This window comes from Amphiprion ocellaris, chromosome 2 (assembly GCF_022539595.1).
Source record: "Amphiprion ocellaris isolate individual 3 ecotype Okinawa chromosome 2, ASM2253959v1, whole genome shotgun sequence".
Classification (NCBI taxonomy): Eukaryota; Metazoa; Chordata; class Actinopteri; family Pomacentridae; genus Amphiprion; species Amphiprion ocellaris.
The window spans coordinates 37,070,173-37,090,921 of record NC_072767.1 but is presented as its reverse complement, the minus strand read 5'-3'; the positions used below and the strand labels follow the sequence as shown (position 1 = coordinate 37,090,921).

Here is a 20,749-nt window from a genome sequence, read left to right as displayed (position 1 = left end):
ATTTGATAAGCAAAAAGGTCTATTATGCCTGACTAAATGAAATCTAAATGAACAAAACTGTATTTTAATCCTGATTTGTGGTACTGAGGAATTACCTTTGGACCCCTCTTTTGAGGTCTCTAAACATTCCTGAAAAACTACAGGAAAAGCCAAGGCTTTAGTGGTAGTTAACATGAATTACATAAGTTTTTAGTCTGTTCTGTTTTTAAATAAAAACACCAAAACCAGGTACATGGGATTTTTAAAAAAAAGTTTTCATGCTTATGTTCACAATAAGCACACTGTTGATTCAAACTGTACAAAGCAACTACAGGCAAAGCTCCCACAAGATATTTAATGTAATTGTCCAGTGGCAAGACATACATGGGTATTAGACCAGGAAATAAGGTAATTACAGATGTAAGGTTTTATAAACAACAGACTCCTACTTGTAAACACAGCCTAGCTATTGCTTCCTGTACAATTATGCACTGCTGTCAGACAATTCAAGGGAAGCTGACATGATGTACTAGTGTTGGCTCTCAGCTCTGGCAGAATGCAGCTGTGGAAGGCAGCTAATGGTTCTTAAAGCACATGCCATTTAAGCTTAAGCCAGCCGAAAAGACAGGCAGGCACGCACGCCTACACACATACAGACCCGCATTGTCAAGTACACAAGGGATGCCTTTGCTGGCCTTCAGTATTTCTAAGCAGCTCCTTATTTTTCGTTACTGTCTCTCGGCGCGCTTTTGCCAAAGAACAGTCTCAGAGGTGTTTTCAGCGCTGAGCAGAGAAGAATATTTAGAATATCGTCTTAATAAAATATCACACAAAATTGAGATTTCAGTGTATCTCTACAAAGACGAGACACTGAGCCTTCAATTTAATATTCAGAATTCATATCATTAAATGCTTTTATTCTGTTTCCATCTGTTCATGTAGTCGCACAGAATGTTGTTTCAGACTAGGACTTTCAATGTGTGGTTTTCTACTAATTGATGTAAAGAAAATATATGAACTGCTCATTTAAAGTAGGCAGTAAAATACAACTTGTGCAACATTCAGCAAGTGATGCTCCTGCTGAAAATGCTTATTGATTGTCTGATTCACAGGATTAAAGAATTTATCAAGACAACAAACTTCAGATTAAGGTTTGAAGAAGAACAAACCACTAACCAATTGAATGATCTTTGTTATTTACTGATAACAGCAGCCTGTAATGACCAAAATCCCCTGGAGAATCTTAAGACATGCCACATAACGTGTTGCTCTTCAGTTGACAAAAGAAAAAGCAAATCTTGACTGCGTTCAGGACTTGACCCTACTGTGAGTGGCAGTAGGCAAGGTAAGCTGTTTACTGTTGTGGATCTAACAAACCCCTTTCACATAAGATCTTTTCCTAATGCTCAGCCTAAGCTCCTTCTGTCCTACACTCTTTTGTGTTGTCAGGACCGACTGAAAGTGTACGTCCATATGCCACGCACAGGGAGCATAGCTGAACCTGTCAACAACTGCACCTCAAGTTCAACTGTAGCTAATTTTCTGCGGTTATATTTAGCTTCGTATTTCAGGTAGTAACCTACAATGATGACGTGCAGAAGGACATGCAGATCTTTTATCCAGTAGGTGGAGCTGCTGCTTCAGACTCTGTGATCACTCAGGGATACAGGTAATAATGGCTCAGATGTGGTGCAAAATTTACTCACTGTTGTACATTTTTTATGTGTATTCAGAGGGCCAGGCCGGCTTTGCTACAGCTGAGGATGATGAATGATCTCCTGAGCTAGAGCTAGATGGTGTGCAAATGATGGACCTCCCTAATGGCCAATCAAGCATCACCACCAACGCTGCAACAATCTCTGAGGTGAGGCCACACCCACTCGTCAGACCAGCCTTTCAGAATCCACCCTGTGCACGCATCTCCGAGCATCTTTCAACGCTGAAAGCTTTAGTGTGATTATCAGGCGACAGGATGTTGTTGCCTGTTTTCCTCTGACAGCTGAAATTTAACACAGTGTTTTGTAGCTGTGCTGTCACAGCACTTTGGTTGTTTACCCCTCTTGAAACCTGTCATACCTCACCGCTCTCCTTCACTCTGTAACCTTATTCTAAACAGCAAAGCCATCAACTCTAACTGTGTGTGTTTGTCTTCCAGAAGAGCAGCAGCTCAGAATCTCTCAGTGATAAGGGATCTTCGGAGCTGAAGAAGAGTTTTGATGCTGTTGTGTTCGATGTGCTGAAGGTCACTCCAGAAGAATATGCAGTAAGCGAAGTTCATCTGTTTGTCAGCCACTCTGTCTCTTCTTGTTTGGTTAAACTGTAAGGTTGAGTGATTAAAAATGAAATGTTCAGTGAGCACACATGTGATATGCTGACTTGAGACAGGAGGAGATGGGATGATAGAGGAGGAAATGGGGTCAGAGACTGGATCAGTAATAATTGATGATGTTTGGCAGTGCCAGGCAGGCGCTGATAGAGTTCCCTCAGCTGCCTCTGCACAAACTTTCCATTGGCATTCTGAAAAACCCCTGATCAACATCACACTCCTGTTCAAATAGCTTTAGGCTAATGCTCAGGATTTCACCGTGTTATTTGAAAGAACAGCATGCTTCAAATGTCTGTAATTTTATCAAAATGCTTTGATGTTGGTTAGTTGTTCTGCCACATTTGACCACAAGAGGGCACTCTCTATCTTATTTTGCCCTGAAGTTACTCTCTCCCTGGTGTGTCAGTGCATTTAGAGGTGCTGTCAGTAATAAACCAACATGTCTTGTGAATAATGAGTTGTGCACTGTCACAAAGCAGTGCTTTAATTGTTGAATTTTAATCACACTGACCTCCTATTTGACAGCTTACTCACTGTGATGCAATGTTGTTTGTATGTTTCAGTCTGAAGAAAACAAATCTAAAAACTGTTGTGTGTTTGTCTCTTTCAGGGCCAGATTACGCTCATGGACGCTCCTGTGTTCAAAGCCATCCAGCCAGAGGTGAGTTGCTATTACATCTGTGGAGCAGTGAGTGGCTTCAGCAATGTTGAATTTGGTCCAAATGCCTGAGACCACATCAAAAATGTCTTATAGTTTCATGTAAATCAGGAAATAATCAGACAATTTAGTAAAATTAAGAAACATTTCTGATACTAAAGTTACTACATATGAAATCAGAAAAAAAAATATTTTGGATTTTTCACTGTTTCTATATCAACAATCAATTTATTCATATTTGTGGCGTTGATCATGTGAACTCCTTTTGCACAAAAGCTCAAATGACACTTGGGTGGGTTTGATCTACTCAGCAGAGGCTTGTCCAAGGAAATCCACTTGTAGCAGGTGTTCACCCATTCTATGTATGGCTTTGCCTCAATTTTCCAGCAGAGCGTGCTGAAGTGGGAAACATGATATCGGACCTAAGTAAAAGTGTCAGAGGTGTACTTGTTATTTTGAGAAAAGAGCGGCTTTCTGAGCATCATATCATAGCTACACTGAACGTTTCTAAGGGTGCAGTGAATGGCCCTCTAAATCACTTTGAGGAAACTGGATCAGTTGGTCAGGCAGACCAAAAGTGACCACACCATCAGAAAATCAATACATCAAGCTTTGTTCACAGAGACATAGAAAAGCTGCTTCATCACAGATACAAAGAGACTCCAATCAGTATCAGTCCTGTCAAAAGAAGGCTGCCTTGTGGTGATCTCAGGGGATGGGTTGCTATCGCTGCATTACGTGTCAGGAAAGGAAACAAGGCCAGATGCTTGGAGTTGGGTAAGACATACCAGCATTTCACAGTGGATGATGGGGAGGAAAAGTCCTATTTACTGATTGATCCAAGTTAGATGTGGCAGTACCAGAGGAGTGAATATAAAAAAAAAAAAACGGGTGGAAAGAGAACAATACACAGTAAATCAAACCCGCAGTACAACATGGTGCTATTCTGGATACTTGCACTGACTCGTCTACATCCTGCCCAAGAAGAAGTCCCACGTCATTCTTCAGATGCATGCTATACAGACATGTCTTTATGTAGAGAGAATCATAGTGCAACAACGAAGACTTAGAAAGCCAAGCAGTCCTGATGTCACTAGAAACCCTTCTGAAAACTGTCATATCGTGCTGGGATAAAAGGGATTGTACAAACTTGAGTCCATGTCAACTTAAGTGGCTGCTGTCATTGTCAAGCAAAGGGGAGCACAGCTCAAATGCTAAAATATACAGGAATTCATTTATTTTTTTCCTGAGGTTCAACTATTCGCTAGAGTTATTAAGCTTATATTATCAGTTGCAGTGAAGAACCTTGTATATAATTCAAAATACCAAATAAAAGTGATTTCCCTAGCGCACTCACAAATTTCATTCTCTCAATCTCCCGTCTCTGTCTGTGTCTTTGTTTCTCTTTTGTGTGCTCATGCTGTTTTTTCCCTGTACCAGGCTTTGCTGAACACAACTGTAATCAAAGATCCCACGCAGTCACATATCACAGTCATGCAGAAAATTATTATTTGCATCACACCTATTCTTGCACACCTGGTCTGTGAGAGCCGCCATAATCTCCTGCTTTTTCTCTGTTTGGCTCTTTGCTGACAGCAAGCCTGTGTTTAAGGTTGGCCACTGTGGCCTTATAAAAGCAGCATACAGACCACAGCCCAGTGCGGTGTGGTACAGTCTGACTCCTACTATTGCATATGTGCGACACTCACTTCCCTCAGCTAACAGCACACACACTTCTCTGGTATTATGAGACCCACATTTTGATTTTATTAAATAACACCGTGATAGTGTCCTTTTTGAGTCTTGTTAATAGTTTATTGTGTCTGAGGAAATGGAAAACACCCGAGACTTAAAATTCCCTAGTATCTTTCGTCAGGCCTTGTTTGTCTTGTTTTGTTTGTCGCGGTGTCCCGTGCGGAAAGACTTGAAAGTGGGATTGAAGAATGATACAGGGGAAAGTGAGCAAGAGGGGGCAACTGGAAAGGAGCCTGATTGAGGGGGTGGTCTGAGGAGTTGATGGAGGCTGCAGTCTGTGGGGAGAGAGGGAGTCGAGTATTCAGAGTGACCCAGCAGGAATCCTGAGTGGACTAGCGAGGCTTTTTTTCTGCTCTCACTGTGCTTTTGTCTCTTGCCGAAAAAAGGTACACGGTTGTGACTGAGCTGCACTCAACTAGAGTTTCCACTGCTGTCAGTCTCCCTCGCCCTCCTCGCAGACACATGATGGGAAAAGCAGGCGTGTGTGTGTGTTCGTGCACGCCTGCTGTTTCACTCCATTCACTGCCTGAATAGGAAAATATTAAATAACTTGCTTGATTCCTTGAGTTGTGCAATAGTGTTTTTTCTGACTTACAGCCCATTTTTGCCTTTTAACCCTTTGATTGCTGTGTCATAACAGTGAAATCAACACGTGGTAGCTAGAGTAGAGCTTCCTGATGAATGGGGAACGGTTATGGATGTAATTAGTGTGAAAAGGCATATTAATATAGAACAAACATTTTTATGTTTACTATATCATTCTCAGAAGATGAGGGAGTGGAAAGAAGATGGTGTTAGTTTCCATGATGTGATATGTGGTAATTGTCAGTTCTCTGCCAAGGCAGGAGCTGAGCCATGTGGTTGTTGCTTTGTCTGTCTGTCAGCAAGATTATGCAAAAACCGTCCCACCAAATTTCACGAAATGTGTTGGATAGGTGGAGCATAATCAAAGGGAGAAGCCAATAAATTATGGTGAGGAACTCGATGACTTTCTTTCTGCAAGAGAGCGCATTGGCCTTGACGGAGAACTGTACCCCTCTAGGTTTGTTTCAGCTACACATAATATCTCTAATACAGATTCTTGATATGTCCAGTTGATCTTCAGATGGTTTCACGGTGATAGTTTCACTTTTGCATAAAAGCAAACTATAAACAGTTTAAGTCCTCCACCAGATTTTTCCTATATTTTTACTGCATACCGCTATATGAACGTCTTCACAGCTGATTTATTGTAGACAAATCAAGCTTGTCCCTTAGTCTCATTACTGCATAGTGCAAAAAGCAGCAGTCTTTCAGGTCTGAGCTGCTGTATTCTGCCTTACTGTTTCTGCTGTTCTTCCAACACTGCAGTCTTTTCCATAGTAACTGAACTAGACATAACTGAAATAACCATAAATTAGCTATGACTTGGCCTTTTAGTGTCTATGTTTAAGATTTTTATTTTTCCTTTCACCATAAACACATCGTAACTGTGTTAATAGAATAATGTGAGAGTTTGTGTGAGACACAGAAAGAGAGACTGAGAGCCCTTTTTTTTTTTCTCCATGTGTACAGACACATAAACACATATTCTGGCATGAGTCTGAAAAATAACCCTCAGACAAGATCACACCATCTAGTTAACTCAAGTGTTCCAATGCTGAGATGCAACAGATGTATGGAGAAGAGCCTGAAATATCCAGCCAAACCCTCTGGATGAGGAAGAAAAGATAACAGTCTGTCACAATAGCAGTAAAGGATTACATGGGAACTGTGGACAGACACACCAAAAAACAGTGTGAGGAGATGGTATAAAGTCTGGCCAAGCCCTTCTGGGCAGGAAGCAGAGTCCACTCCCACTATCTGTTGTTTCTTCCAGACATGCTGCTACATATAATGTGGGAAAAATTATGGGCAATAACTGGTAAGGCCGTTTCTCTTTGATATCGAAAAGGCTTCAGGAGAGCCAGGTTTAAAAGATCAGAGTTGAACACATGTCACTCTGACACAGCAGAGACAAACAGAATCTCAACACATCTGCTTTTTATGATACACAAGTGACGTCTCATAAGCCTTTGCCATGCATGTTGTAATTTACCTTCTCCACGTAATGGACCCTCGTAAGCGCAATACTCATTGTTCTTGTCTGGAAACGGAATAAATGTAGAAATGAGCTGAGAGCCAGCGAGCAAAGCATTGTCAGAGCCTCGTGCTCTGTTTGGAGTGCGGGTATAATTGATGGGAACACCAGAAGGCATTTTTGATGGTAAAATAATCTATACTGCAGAGCGGGCTGATGTTTAATCTACAGCCCCCAAATGAATCTCTGTTATGTTCCTTGGCTGTTGGTTTCCAAAGTGAAATGCCATTAAAATGACAAGATGGATCACAGAGAGGGGGAGAGGAATGAGTGCAGAGGACTCGTAGCAAATCATATTCTCTCATCTCAAGTTATGAAGCAGTGATTGCTAATGGGTCGTAGCATTGGCTGGTTCTGTTTATCAGGAGCGAATATGGATGCAGATTTGCTCACTATAGCATGAATGATCAGTTGACAAAGAAAACGGAAAAATAAATGAGCAAAGTAAAGGGAGGACAAGTGCAGAAGAATTGTTATGAAATAGAAAAAGAGCGATGGAGGACTTTTCCTCCATTCTTCTTGCTCTCTTTTCTGCCCCAGTAGGCTATTTGTAATTTCATAATCAGACGTGCAACTGAACATCTACATCTGGATGTTTATGAAACAGAGGCTGAGAGAGACGGACTGATTGAGTGACGCAGAGGGGCTTCAGGGGGAGAGAGGGTAGCCTTTTGTTTTAAACATACAGTCATTCCAAGAGCCAAGTAAGTAATTTAGTGGCTTTGGCTAGCGAGTTTCTTTTCAGCTCTGAAGGGAACAGATATCGGATTGCATTTTACGTATCACTGAGAAGTATGTCAGATCCTCACGTCTCAGCACCCGGAGTAGAAATCCTCTGAACAGACTGAAGGTCTCATGTGAGTGGAGGAGATGATGTTGAGATGTAGTTGGAGGCAGGTAACGTTTCACATTCTTTCACATTCAGGCCTGTCTCGTCTGCTTTCCAGCGTTGATTGTGCGATTAAAAAACATTTACTCAAATATCATCATTGTGTCAAACAGTCAAAACTGTAACTGAGGTACTAATCCAAGTAGTTTCTGAGAGTTTTTTTTTCCCTGTTACATTTTTACTTACAGTGGGCTAATTTTTTTTCCTGCAATATAAAGTCCTGCACCTTTAGAGAAACGGCACAGCCATAGAAGTATAGAGCAAAAATTATATTTTGTGCTGAGTAACAAGGTCATAATCAGAATAGAAAATCACAATAAAAAAATGCAAAACAAAACCTAGAATCAACATATACAACATTTTACACATTTTACAATACTGAAAAAAATGGTGACTCTACATCAACATGCTATATTATGTATAGTTATTTATGTAACTACTTAGACTTTTAATTTGTTTTCATACTTGTTTCCTATCTGCCTTTTGTAAGCGTAGCCTGCAGTTCAACCCAGTTCAGCCAAAACGTCCCAGGATTTTTGTTGGTCACTAATTCCTTCACAGTTGTGCCAACAATGCAAAATGTTTTGCTCTTTACAAAATCAAGTTAGAGTAAACAGTTTATTTTGGGCATTTTTAAAACAATAAAACATTTATAATAAAATAATTTGGAGTAAAAAATCACAAAATCAAACTTGGATCTGGAAGTATTTTTTGCAACGGAACGGACTGTCAGAAAGCTGAAAATACAATGATTCTTTCTATTTTTTTTTAAATTTTTTTATTTTTTACAATTTCTGGCTCTGATCAATGGTGGAGTTTTGGCTCCTTTTTTAAATAACATGTTTATTGAACCAGCTGTGGGTTTCAGAGGGTTAAAAGTGATGCATACAGTTCTCTGTAGATCCACAAAGTCTGCACGTTGTTTTCTAATGGAGAGATTTGACAGCAATTGCTTCACAACAAACGCAGGAGGGAACCCCTCCTACACCACAACTTGTCAGCATGACAGTCTGGATGCATCCATCACGGTGAAAGGTGGAGAAAACAAAGCTTTGGCAGCAGACATAGAAAACAACAGTTACATCATCAACAAGGATTTAGTCCACCAACATTATAGTCTGTTTTTAATTATTTTTAATATATTCTTTATGAATTAAACAACAGTTATGATTATTATTACATCATCTTTAGCAAATGCACTATAGCAACATGCTCAATCTCGCTATACTGTACTGTCATAAGAAATAAGACATAAACATAAAGTACATGTACTAAAAGTACCCAAGTACAGCTACTCCTGGAGAACTAATTCTTTCCATGGTGTGCAGAGCAAGGTGAAGGAGGCTGCAGCTGGCTTCCACCTCCCTGCAAGGTCTATACTTTAGAACTGTCTGACTCAGACAACATTGTAATTTATAGGTCTTCTTTTCATTTTTCCTTTCATTTCCTTTCCTTTCCTTTCCTTCACTCCTGTGTTCTCTTTCTTCTGTTTAACCAGAACAGAAACAATCTGGCAAATTCATAAATAGTGGCACCACATGTTTGGCGTCACCTGCTGATGTCGGTGTTCCTCCGTCTCCCTGCATCCTCAAGTACTAATCAGCAAAGAGACGAAATTGTACATGTTTTCTATCGCAGTCCATCTTGTCATCCTGAGTAAATCTTATCACCACAGTCTCCTCTTCTCTTGTTGCAGCAAGCTTTCTTTCTCACTTCCTGCCCTTCTCATCTTCCTTGTTTTTCCATCCTGTTCCTCGTCTTTATCAGCTCTTCCTGTCTTGGCCCGTGGCCTCTAACTTAAATTTCATTGGGATCCCGACACATAATTTTCCATTTACAATGCAGACCAAAACAAAAGGAATAGCTGTGGCATCTCACATGAGCTCATCGCAATTTGCGGTTTTGCTGCAGCTGGCAATTATGTTCTGCTTGTACTTTGGCTTATATAATACTTCTTACAATGTACAATGTAAAGCACTGTCTATGCTTGGGGTTGTGTAAAGTTGTTATGAGGTTAATGACAGTATGAACATCTAATTTGTACTAATGTCTTTGTTTGAATGCTTAAGAACGCACTTTACCCAATTAGTTATTTATTGGTTATTGTAACTTGTCGGTCACTTAAATGTTCAGCCAGAGGTGACATCAGTTTTCTTTGACAGTCCTTATGTTAAATATTCATACCCAGCAGTGTACATGCCGCCAGCTTCTCTCAGCCCCTTAGGACTGTGCTTTAATGAAAATGCTTCTCAACCAGACCAGCATGTGGAAATGACAGGCTGTCTGTGGTTTGGCAGAGCAGGCTTTTTCTTTCTTTCTTTTTTTTAACTACGCTTTTTTACTGCAGTATTTAAAACCTTCCCTTTACCAGAGCTGCCTCGTCAAAGCCTTTCTCCAAAGACTCGACTATTGTGAAAATTTTATTCAAAAGTTGCCTGCAGTTTGTAATGACTGAGTGTTAGAAGAAGCTATTAAGGCACACAAAAAAATAAAGGAAATAAAACCCTAATAGTTTCTGGAGAGGCTGTGGATCAGTTCCCTGCTGCTTAAATGCACGAGACAACCGGATTTGGTTAGTTGTAGAACTCAGAAAGACTTTAAGCTTAGCTGGATGGACAGATGGATGGATAGTTAGATTAGAAGACGGGTCCAGGTGGTCCGATGTTGAGGGTTCAGTGTAGCTTGTTGAAATGTGGTCTTGGTGTCTGCGTCAGTGTAACGCCTACCTGGGTGGCCGAAACATTGAGAAACCAACGTTCCCACCAACTATAGAATGTCTTTGTTTTAGGAATCGTCACCAAAAGGAGAGAAGAATGATTGACATGAAGGCAGGACGAAGGGAAGCAGTTATTTGAAAAGGACAGATGTTAAATAAATAATTAGCTCTCCTTGGTGAGGCAGGCTCCTGCCTTCGGGTTTAATGCTATACTGTGACAGGACACCTAACCACGCAGGAGGCTACTCCCAGACCAGCAAACCATGTAGGAAGATGCTGTTGGGTCCTCCACAGTGTTTTATTTCATAGCATTAATGCAGTCCATCCATCTTCACTCCACTTTATCTCGTCTTTCGTTTCCATGCATCCTAATCCTGACTCGGGCAACATAGACCCCAGGGCATCACCTCATCCATGCATGAATGTCTGCTTTTAACATCTGTATTTGATATGTTGCCTCTTTGCCCTTGCTGGCTGCTTCTGACAACCCAGACACGTCAAACAAGCGCAACTTCACTTCGCAAGCAGACGTCCTGATGAAGTCCGGCCAGGGAGCTTTGAGCAGTTGGTTGTTGCTTCCAGACGGTCGAACTGCCTCATGGGGGGGGTTGTTGTGTGGGAGAGCCGCAGTCTGATTCAGCTGTTCATATTGTCAGCTGGGCTGGCAGGGATTAGAAGGAGAGCTTGCGCAACGTTTTTCCTACTGTTATGTCAGTGTCCCTGGCCGCTGGACAGCCTGCGGAGGCCAAAGGAGGGACCGGGTTCCCCTCGCAGTGTCTGTGTGGTCTCTGTTTTTACCTCATCTCTGAGGACAGGCAGCTAAAGGCCAAGCTGAGTCCAGCCTGGTACTCGGAGCGAAATGACTGTTTGTGCTTAGCAGGAATTTTCTGTGTTCAAGTTCCAAAATCACCACTCTTCCTTTTAACAGAGTTTACTGAAATCGTTATCAGTGCTGCTGCTTCCACAGCTGCTGCTGCTGCTTTGGAAAGATTGGAAGCATTAGTAGAAGTGTAGAGACTGATTTATTAGCTTTTAACAGAAAGTCAACAAACAGCAATTTCAATAACCCAGTTGTTTTACACATTTTTATGAAGTTAGAAAACACATTCACTTCTTTCAGCTTCTCGTGTGTGAAGTTTTTGCAGCTATTCTCTGCGTTGTGCTATTGTATGTTGAACTGCTTTTACTTTTTGACCTTTGGCAAGATGTTCGAAAGATGTCGCTTCAGTATTTAGTTACTTTATGTCATAAATGTTTTTTATATTAAACATTTCATGGATTAACCGAGGAATGCTCTGGAATTTTTATGGTTTACATTCAGTGCATTTCTTTCAGGAAAATGCATTATGCACCCTTAATTTGACCTTGTTTAACTGTTTTTAAAAAACATCACGTTGTGCTTTTTGTCTTCTCTTTCAATGTGATATAACTACCGTTTACATTGCATAATCACAAACTACACATTGCTACCCTGTGCAGCTGGCTGAAATGAGAATAAGATCAGCGCTGTGCTCAAGACTACATTTATTATAATTAAAAGTCGAATTCTTTATATATTGTTCTTTAAAAAGTTTTGAGAAATCCTTGAAGCTTTTTTTTGTTTCACATAACTGTAGTTGAGCAGCAATCATTCCACAGCTTAGTCATTAATTTTACATTGGAATAGTTTCAATCGATGATGATTGCTCAGCTCCGTCCTGAGGAAGAACGTGCTCATGAATAACTTGTCCTGTTTGTTTTTTCAGTCGTTCATTAATCAATCTGTGCCTTTGACCGAATCTTGTCTTCAGCATCTGCTTTTCTCTCCTTTCATATCCTGCTCTTTACTTCCTCTCCACTTCCCACTGAGTGACCTCTGACTGGGCTGTTAAATACATTCAGTAAAATGCTGCCGTGTACAGAAATGCTCTGCGGCTGTGTATGCAATCTTAATTTGCATGATTGTTTGTGTGTTTTCAGGAGCTCTCAAGTTGTGGCTGGAACAAGAAGGAGAAGCACAGCTCTGCCCCTAATGTTGTGGCCTTTACCCGCAGGTTCAACCAGGTGAGACACATTCACCGTTTGCACTAACACCTCGCTCAGTACAGTCTCAAATCTCACCCAAAAGCAAAGAGAGAAAACAGTCCCTGCAATTTTATAGATTTATGAGCCTTGGCCATTGAGGTATGGTGAGATTACAGCTCTTCTTTCCATCGTGTCCTCCACCTCCATCCTCCAAGTATCAAATCATCACCCCGGCTCTCCCAGACGTGGTTGTTTTTGAAGCCATGCTTGTCATGGCAGCTCCTAATAATCCCCATGTCTCCATCCTGCCAGTCAAACAGTTATATATATCCTAAATGGTCCCCAGGTGAAGCAGGTTTGAGGGAAAGCAGCTTTTCTTTTGGTCCCTGTTTCTGACATTCGTGAACTTATTAATGTGCACATGTAGGAGTGTGTTTGGCATGCATGTCCCCTTCCTCCATACTCTGTGACATCATCAACAGGAAGTTGTGGGTAATGATTCAAAGGGTAGCCATACCCTTTAATCCACTTCCAGTGTTTTTGCCAAGCTTCTTTAAGACCCACTTTCCTGCCCTCCAGTATAAATATGAGATGATCTAATAAGAATGCGTTGCTGTGGAAACATCTCCATGTATACCAGATCTCAAACGGTGATTCAAGACGTTAGCTGCACACATTCAGCTGCTGGGAGCCAAGGAAAATGAGCTTTTTGGATAATGGGACTTGGACAGGGAGGGCAGAGAGTCCCAGAAAGCCCCTTCGCATGAGCTGAAGCCATATTCTTCTTCCTTTGGTCCTGGTTTTGTTGGCGCTAAGCTTTGGAAGCCAATGAGGCTGAAAGGAATTGGCTAGGCTATTTAACACATTATAATGATGCATAGTAATTTGTCTTTTTAGGTTTTCTGCAATGACAAATCAGCAGCTTGAAGTGTTTTTATTCAGGAATCATAGAATGAAAGGCTTAATAAAGAATTCACGGCTGTAACTAAAGGAGAATACATTATATTCTCAACATGTCTGTTAGCTCTTTAGATTTTCTCTACTACTGAACAGGCATTAGCACATCAGGGATCAGATCCCACTGTCAGTCAGCTGTCGTCTCCATCACAGGCCTGATCTTAATCTCCATCCCATCTCTTCCTCCCCTCAGGCCATTAAATTGGTTGATCTACAGCTATAAGCTTTTGGATGGATCTGTCTGCTTCTGCTTATTTATGATTATTTAAACGCCGGGACCTCGCAGCTCCATCTGGAGGCCTTGATACTCTCATAAACACGGCCCCAAAAACATCATTTTTGCTTGAGGACATAATATGAGATCTGAACAGACAGAATTCCGTCTGTGAAGCTCTCTCACTCACACAGTTGTGATTGCACCTATGTGGAGCACTGCCGTCATGACTGACCTCATCGCTGTGCAGTTTTGGAGACCAGAGCAGACGGAGACACATTCCCTGTAATGAACCCCATAGGTATAGTGATTTTGGAGACATGCTTTGTCCAGATTGACCTCGAATATCAAGAGATTAGGCCGCTGAGGAAACTAAATGTGAAGCTACACCAAGTTTTTCTCTTCCAGACTGGAGTCACATTTTACAATTACTGGAAAGTCTCTTCTACTGTACAATGGAAGAGGAAGGTAATTCTTGAGAATCAGATCTGCTTCTTCACAGGAGGCCGCTGTAGCAAGCCAGTAGATCCATATTAAATCAGCGGAAATCAGGGTCCACCATCGATGTGTCTCCTGTCCATTTTCTACGTCTCTCTGCATTACTTCATGTGAAATGGTGAAAATTAAGAACACATGGCTCTGTTTCCAGTTGATACACTACCTCATAGATTGAACTTAGTTTCATGTGTACATCATGTGTTTATAAGAGAGGACGGGGAGTGAGAGAATGAGTAGGTGGACGAATTTATCTTCTCACTCCTCAGCTCCTCTCGTCTTCTCTGAAGTAAAAACAAGTCTTGGGGCTGTTTCCAGGAAAAAATAGGCAAAGACAGCTGTAGGTTTAGAATTTGTGTGGAACTGAGAATCAAGAATGTTGAAAAGCACGAAAAAGCTGCCACACACTCATACACCTAATTTATAGCACTTTGTGTTGCATTTTTAACTGTATGAAAAGTGCTCTATAAATAAAGTTTGATTTGATTATAGACACACACTCACACAAAGATCACACCACTTGGTTTGTGGCTTCAGTGGAGGAATTTCAGCCACACAGGCATAGTCGATTAATCAAGGAGACAAAAAAGAGAGAGAAAAAGAAGCGCAAGGAGCAAAGTGAGAAAATGGTTCAGAAATGGAAAGTATGCTAGTGTAAGGAGAAAACACAGAGATGATCAGTCTCTGTCTTATCAGAACACAATGTGCAGACAGCTGTGGGCTTTGAAAGTTCTGAGAGCCCTGCGGCATTGAAGCTAACTTCTCTTCCCATTACCTTCTCTCTTCCCTCGCTCTTCTCCCTTTTCCTCTTTCCATCCCCTCTCTCCCAGGAGCTTAAACAGTGATTGATTCACTGACTTTTCTGTTTGTGTGTATGTACAATCAGAACTTTGGCTTACCAGCATTCTCCCTAAAGAGACAGATTTCCGACATCACTCTCGGTCTGGCCAAGTACTCTGAACACACACACGTATTCACCGTCTCCTCCTCCTTTCTCCGTTGACATATCAGGAGTTATGGTGTGTATCTGTTGTGTAATCACCTGGCATCCAGCGGATTTTCCTCTGAGGGTCTTGTTTTTCCTCAAGAGCTGATTTTTAACCGTCTCTACACTGTTTTCCTGAGTAATAATTTTATTGTTGAGCAAATACAATGCTCTCAGTTGATCCAAAATGTCACTGAACCTCAAACCTGAATTTTTAGCAGAGGAAAAATTTGTTTTGTCTTTCTCAGGAGAGTATGTAAGTGTGCACAGTTTTTAGGCATGTCAATTCCAGAAATCATTTTCCCCACCTCGCTTGTTTATTCTCAGATTTAGTAAATGAGTGTAGCAGACAAAATTTTCCATTAGTGGTACTGGTCCTACCAATATGTGTCAGCTGTTTTACTCACTGGCTGAACATCTGCTTTGATGTTGAATAGACAATACAATTTACTGGTGTTCCCTAAACGCCTCACATGCAGGTAACAGAGGGGATGCTAACCAGCTAGTTTTAGCGCACTAAGGCAGATGCATGACCAAAAATTATCTGGGAAATACTGAAATACGGTGTTTTGATGCCAGACATGCAAAAGTTTAAAGCAGTTTTTATCCACATGGACTGTTTTATGTGTGTGGACTTTCCTCTGAGTGCATTTTAAACATCAATACCGCTTTCAGTGTTGTTCATTTAATTTTGGGAATCCACAATCATGATCACAGTTATTATTAGTTAAATATTTTCGCACTAGTACTGCCATCGTGATTAGATGTAGTGGGCTACTTGTTCTTCTTCACAGGGTCAGTATCTCTCTGCCTGCAGTGGGCTGTTTTTATACGCCAGGCTGGTAGAGACTGACTGATCCAGGAGAAGTACTGTTTTCCACCACAGTATCTAGCATGGTAGCACTAAAACAGCCTAATGTTCGAGATGCAGATTTGTGACAAACCAGTATAAATCATTTTGGTACGGTGTTGGGTCACCTCGTATCTCTAGAAAAGCTTCATTACACCTTTAATTCTGCAAGTCTTGGGCGTTTACTGGAGAAGTGCAACACCTCTCACCTACAGATATTCCCTTTTTTGGCATTTTGATAATGGTAATGGTAATGGTTTAAAATCTTCCATGGGTGTTTATTTGGGTTGAGATCAGGTGACTGCAAAGACCAGAGCATACATCATTTCATTCAACCATGCCATGACTCCTTATGCCCTACAGATGGAAGCATTTTTGTCCTGGAAGAGACCACTTCTATCAGAATTTAAATGTTTCATCACAGGATAAAAAGGACCACAACTCTCTATTAATTTGCACTGACTCTTTCCTTTAAGTTGATCCAAACCAAGTCAACAAAATACCCCCAACAGGACAACAGAGCCATGAAATCCCCTCATTGTAAGAGTGAAAGGTTCAGGATTTTCCTTTCATTGGTCTCCAACCTATAGGTTGCAATTTTACAATATGTTGCTCCTGGATGATAATGGGTTTGTGATAGATTTATATACATTTTTCCCCCTCAAGACTTGTGTTTTTCATTTTCTGTAATGACGTTGACTACTTGCAACAAAATGTACGATCGTCAGGTGTTCATTATTCAAAAGTAAAAAAAAAATAATTAGCAGCTGTCTTAGAAACACTACAATTTTTGTATTTTCAACCAGTTGAGTCTCTGTTCTGGTCCATTTAAGCAAGGTAATGAAGCTGCCTAATAATTATGCACACTTTAGTGTAGGGAGTTAATCACTGTAGGCCACATCCTCTGTCATTGCACAAATACATACCGCCTGAAAATGATTAAATCCAAAAAGCATTCAAGTTTATATGGTGTGGAGTTAGAAAATATGCATAGAAGTAATGATGAGGTCAGAATACTTACTTGCTTAATAACTGTGCATGCAGTGTAAAGGAGTGTTTCCATTAACAGTCTGCTATATGTCTATATTGCTGAGATTTATATGAGTTTCAGCCCATAGTTTTCATGGCTGTTTGCAGGTCTTGGCTCTGGACTCTAAGTCTGGCGATGGAGCGAGCCAAAACTCCCCGTCGCTCTTTTAATATGCCTGATATCCTCATGGTGCTTTGAAGATTGTAACATATGAGAGATAAAATTTTCAGTGGCATCATACTTCTGTTTTTGGTGAGTTTGTGAGTGTTGCTCAGTGCCGTAATCCCTGTTTGTGTGTGTTTTCTAGACGAGTTTCTGGGTGGTACGAGAAATCCTCCATGCGCAGACGTTGAAGATCAGAGCCGAAGTGCTGAGTCTGTATATTCGCACTGCCAAGGTAAACACATCCACACAAAACATGACATTATTGTTCTTCATCCCCGTGAATATTTGCTGTGTAAACTCAGCTTAATGATGTTTGATGTACTGTAACTTTTCATAGAAACTGTGTGACATAAACAACCTCCACGCGGTCATGGCTGTGGTGTCAGGGTTACAGAGTGCTCCCATCTTCAGGCTTACCAAAACATGGGCGGTGAGTATATTTACCTTACTTTGAGGACATGTGGTTTATTAGTGGAGTGCTGTCGATAAACAGGAATTTCACGAAGATCTGTAGCAGAACACCGGACACATAAATAAAGGCTAATAAAAACTCGCACGAGTGACATGTAAAGAGGAGAAAGAAACAAGCAACGAAAGTGAAGTGTTTAGAACTTGGAGGAAAGCTTAGTATCACACTGTTTCATGAGATAAAGTAAGAATTTACCATCTTCCATTAGTGACCGTGATTCATTTGAATTCTATGGTTTTTATGCTGTTTATGAAACACCAAGCGTTTGCATACAGGCTTAGCTAGGTATTTGGTGATGGAGACGTTTTGATCCTATTATTTATTGGTAGACCAGTGCCCGTTATACAAACATGAGAGGCACAACTAGTGTGTGTTCTCAGTGAAGATGTAGAGCTTACATAATGACATAATGATGTGCTGATGTAATGGGGGAAATGTCTTTGGTCTACAAAACCACAGGACATGATTTTAGGCATTCAGTGAATGCTGTTGCTTGTCTCGATATAGGGCACCTGCATGCATGCATGGAAACACACACACACACACACACACACACACACACACACACACACACACACACACACACACACACACACACACACACTCTTCTCTGCTGTTGCCACAACCTGTGCGGTTCCTATAACTCACATGACTTTTCATGCATATTCACACAATAGGCAAAATCTTTTGTTTCGCTCCAGTTTCTGACATAATCTGCGGATGTGATATTAAAGGGTTTCCACAAAGAAGTGTTGAACATGTCGTAAGACAGCAAAATGTTCCTCACCACATGCAGCCGTGCATGTCATCCATCTGACGATTCTTTGATCCTCCTTTTTCCTCTTCCCACATGTTTGAGCTCACTCTTTCTCTGAATGGGTTTCAATACTGTGTGAGCATCCTGAATTTGCAATTATAAATTGATTTCCATGCTTTTGTTTTTAATTGCCAGGGCGATCTCTGTGACTTTCTAGCAGAAAACAGGCAGAAGAAAGAAAGAAAGTAAAGCACCTTACAAATATAAGGAAAAATGACCCCAAAACCCATTATGGACATGTTAGATTCACATGGGTTTAATATCACAGAAGACCTCCACAATTGTTACAAAATACTGGAATATCATGGCAATGCTAATTCTGTGCAAATAGGGCCTGGGTCTCATGTTAATACATGAAAATCACAGCAAGGTCTCCCCAGCTGTGTCACTTATGTTAGTTAACAGTTATGAATAGCCTATAGCCATTTTTGCCTTGACACAAGTAATATCATCAAATGTCTTCCATTGGATCTCAATGTGTTGCTGAACCATTCTGCCTATTTCCTGTCCTCCTTCTCTTCCCTCCCTGTTTTTCGGTCTCTGTTTACCTCATAGTTACTGAGTCGGAAAGACAAGGCAACATTTGATCGGCTCGACTACTTGATGTCCAAAGAAGACAACTACAAACGCCTGAGAGACTACATAAGCAGCCAGAGCATGGTCTCCTGTATACCATACCTAGGTAACAGACGCACTCACAGACCACCGCGATCTTTGATCTTTGAAGCCTGAACTAAGATGCCTTACTGTTAGCTTCTTATCTCCATGGGCTGTTTTCAGGTTAAAGCTTGAGCTAATGACAAGCGTCTTGGCTTAACAAAACAAACTGCCTCTGGATGTGCGTTTGGTATCATTATCTCATTGATTATTCACTTCAGCCGTCATCAGTTGGGGAGTCATTCATGTTTTATTGTTTGTTGTTCTTGTATTTCTCTGTCGTCTCTATTTCAGTAAGCTGCTTGTTTCCTCTGTAGCTCCCTTTTCTTGGGTTTTGAGTTTGCTTGGCTTCTACGAATTGAAAAGAGTGATTGTTGACCATAAATTTGGTGCTCAACATCCCAAACTTCCTTTTAGCTGGGAAAAACACATGAATCAGCAAGAATAATAAGAAATAGTAATAATATTAACTGTCTTTTTCCTTTCCTTTAATATTTATAGCCTTGTGCTCCGCAGTATGACATCACACAGGAGTCGCGTTATGAGTTGTGCAAGGAAAATGCTCGTGCCCACGTGTGTGGTTTTACTGCTGTACTGTTTGTTCTTGTTTTGATTCGATGATGACTGGATGACTTTGATGCCGGTTACCATTCGGCTCGTATCATAGCTACTGCAATGTGATTCAAACTTAGATGCTGAAGTATGCATAAACAAACACAGACACAAGCAACAAAGAGCTCACGAGTCTGTTTGTCATTAAAGAAACTTTAAACTGTCCAGTTTCCCCACTGTTCTCCGTCATGGAAGTCCAGAGGTAATGAGAGACTTTGAAACAAATTCAAAGCTAATCCTGTGAAACGATACGTTTGCCAACTTTACTGTAAGTCCTCATGAATCAGAAGGAAGCGCTTTCTTTTCCGTAAGTGTTTGAGTGATTTGTGACTAGTTGGTCGTCCGTCAGGTGGAGCTTCGTTGAGTGTGTGTGTGCGAGTGGGATGGTGTTGACTTACAGTGTGAGCTTGTCAATGGTGCGTGTCCATGTGTGATGTGACCAGCTGGCTGTCTCGAGCGCTGGATCGAGCCAAGCTGACACACAGGAGGGAAATCGTCGCTCTCTTGTTCTCGGATATTCCCCTCAATTAGAAATTCACCCGGTCCCTCTGAGAGAAAGCAGGAATGAATGAGTGGGATAGCGAAAGCCGCAGTGCTTGTTAGAGAGCATCACTCCCAAAATAAGTGTTGGGTGTGTGCGTGTAATGGTTAAATTTGGGTTGGGTTTCTCCTGATGTCTTAGTCCATGTGTTTACCTCTTTAGTTGCTAAACAAAGTACCTGTTGAATTTGGGTCTAAGCTTCAATTAAAGTCCCAACCCACAGCAGAGGGTTAACATTACCAAGTGTGTTATTTTATGTAGGAAATGTGCCACAGGAGGGTTTCACTTCTGCAGTGTTTTTATGTACTCGTGCTGCTTTTTTGACTTCCTGTCATGTTTCTTTCTTTGCTCCATTTGCATCTCTGTGGGTGTGATGCCTATCTCTGATGATAACAGGTCTGGAGAAAGAGTCGTGTGTGCTCATACAGTGTCTGAGTTTGGGGTTTTCTACAGTGATACATTTGTGCAGAACTGCATGTATGTGCAGCGGTGTGATCTCTGACCTGCTATT

At 41.1% G+C, this 20,749-nt stretch overlaps 1 protein-coding gene across 6 annotated transcripts in view; it reads left to right on the top strand.

Moving 5' to 3' along the window:
* Positions 1–20,749, top strand: part of ralgps2 (Ral GEF with PH domain and SH3 binding motif 2) — a 75,718-nt gene that overhangs the window by 20,243 nt on the left and 34,726 nt on the right. For 5 of the 6 annotated variants that reach the window (XM_023294199.3, XM_023294193.3, XM_023294195.3 and 2 more), the window contains 7 exons: positions 1,713–1,843; positions 2,135–2,242; positions 2,916–2,966; positions 12,402–12,485; positions 17,285–17,374; positions 17,480–17,572; positions 18,984–19,110. In XM_023294199.3, coding sequence (XP_023149967.1) covers positions 1,784–1,843; positions 2,135–2,242; positions 2,916–2,966; positions 12,402–12,485; positions 17,285–17,374; positions 17,480–17,572; positions 18,984–19,110 — 613 coding nt within the window. In that variant the 5' untranslated portion in view covers positions 1,713–1,783. The remainder of the gene's footprint in view (positions 1–1,712; positions 1,844–2,134; positions 2,243–2,915; positions 2,967–12,401; positions 12,486–17,284; positions 17,375–17,479; positions 17,573–18,983; positions 19,111–20,749) is intronic. The other variant, XM_023294198.3, reaches the window with a different exon arrangement.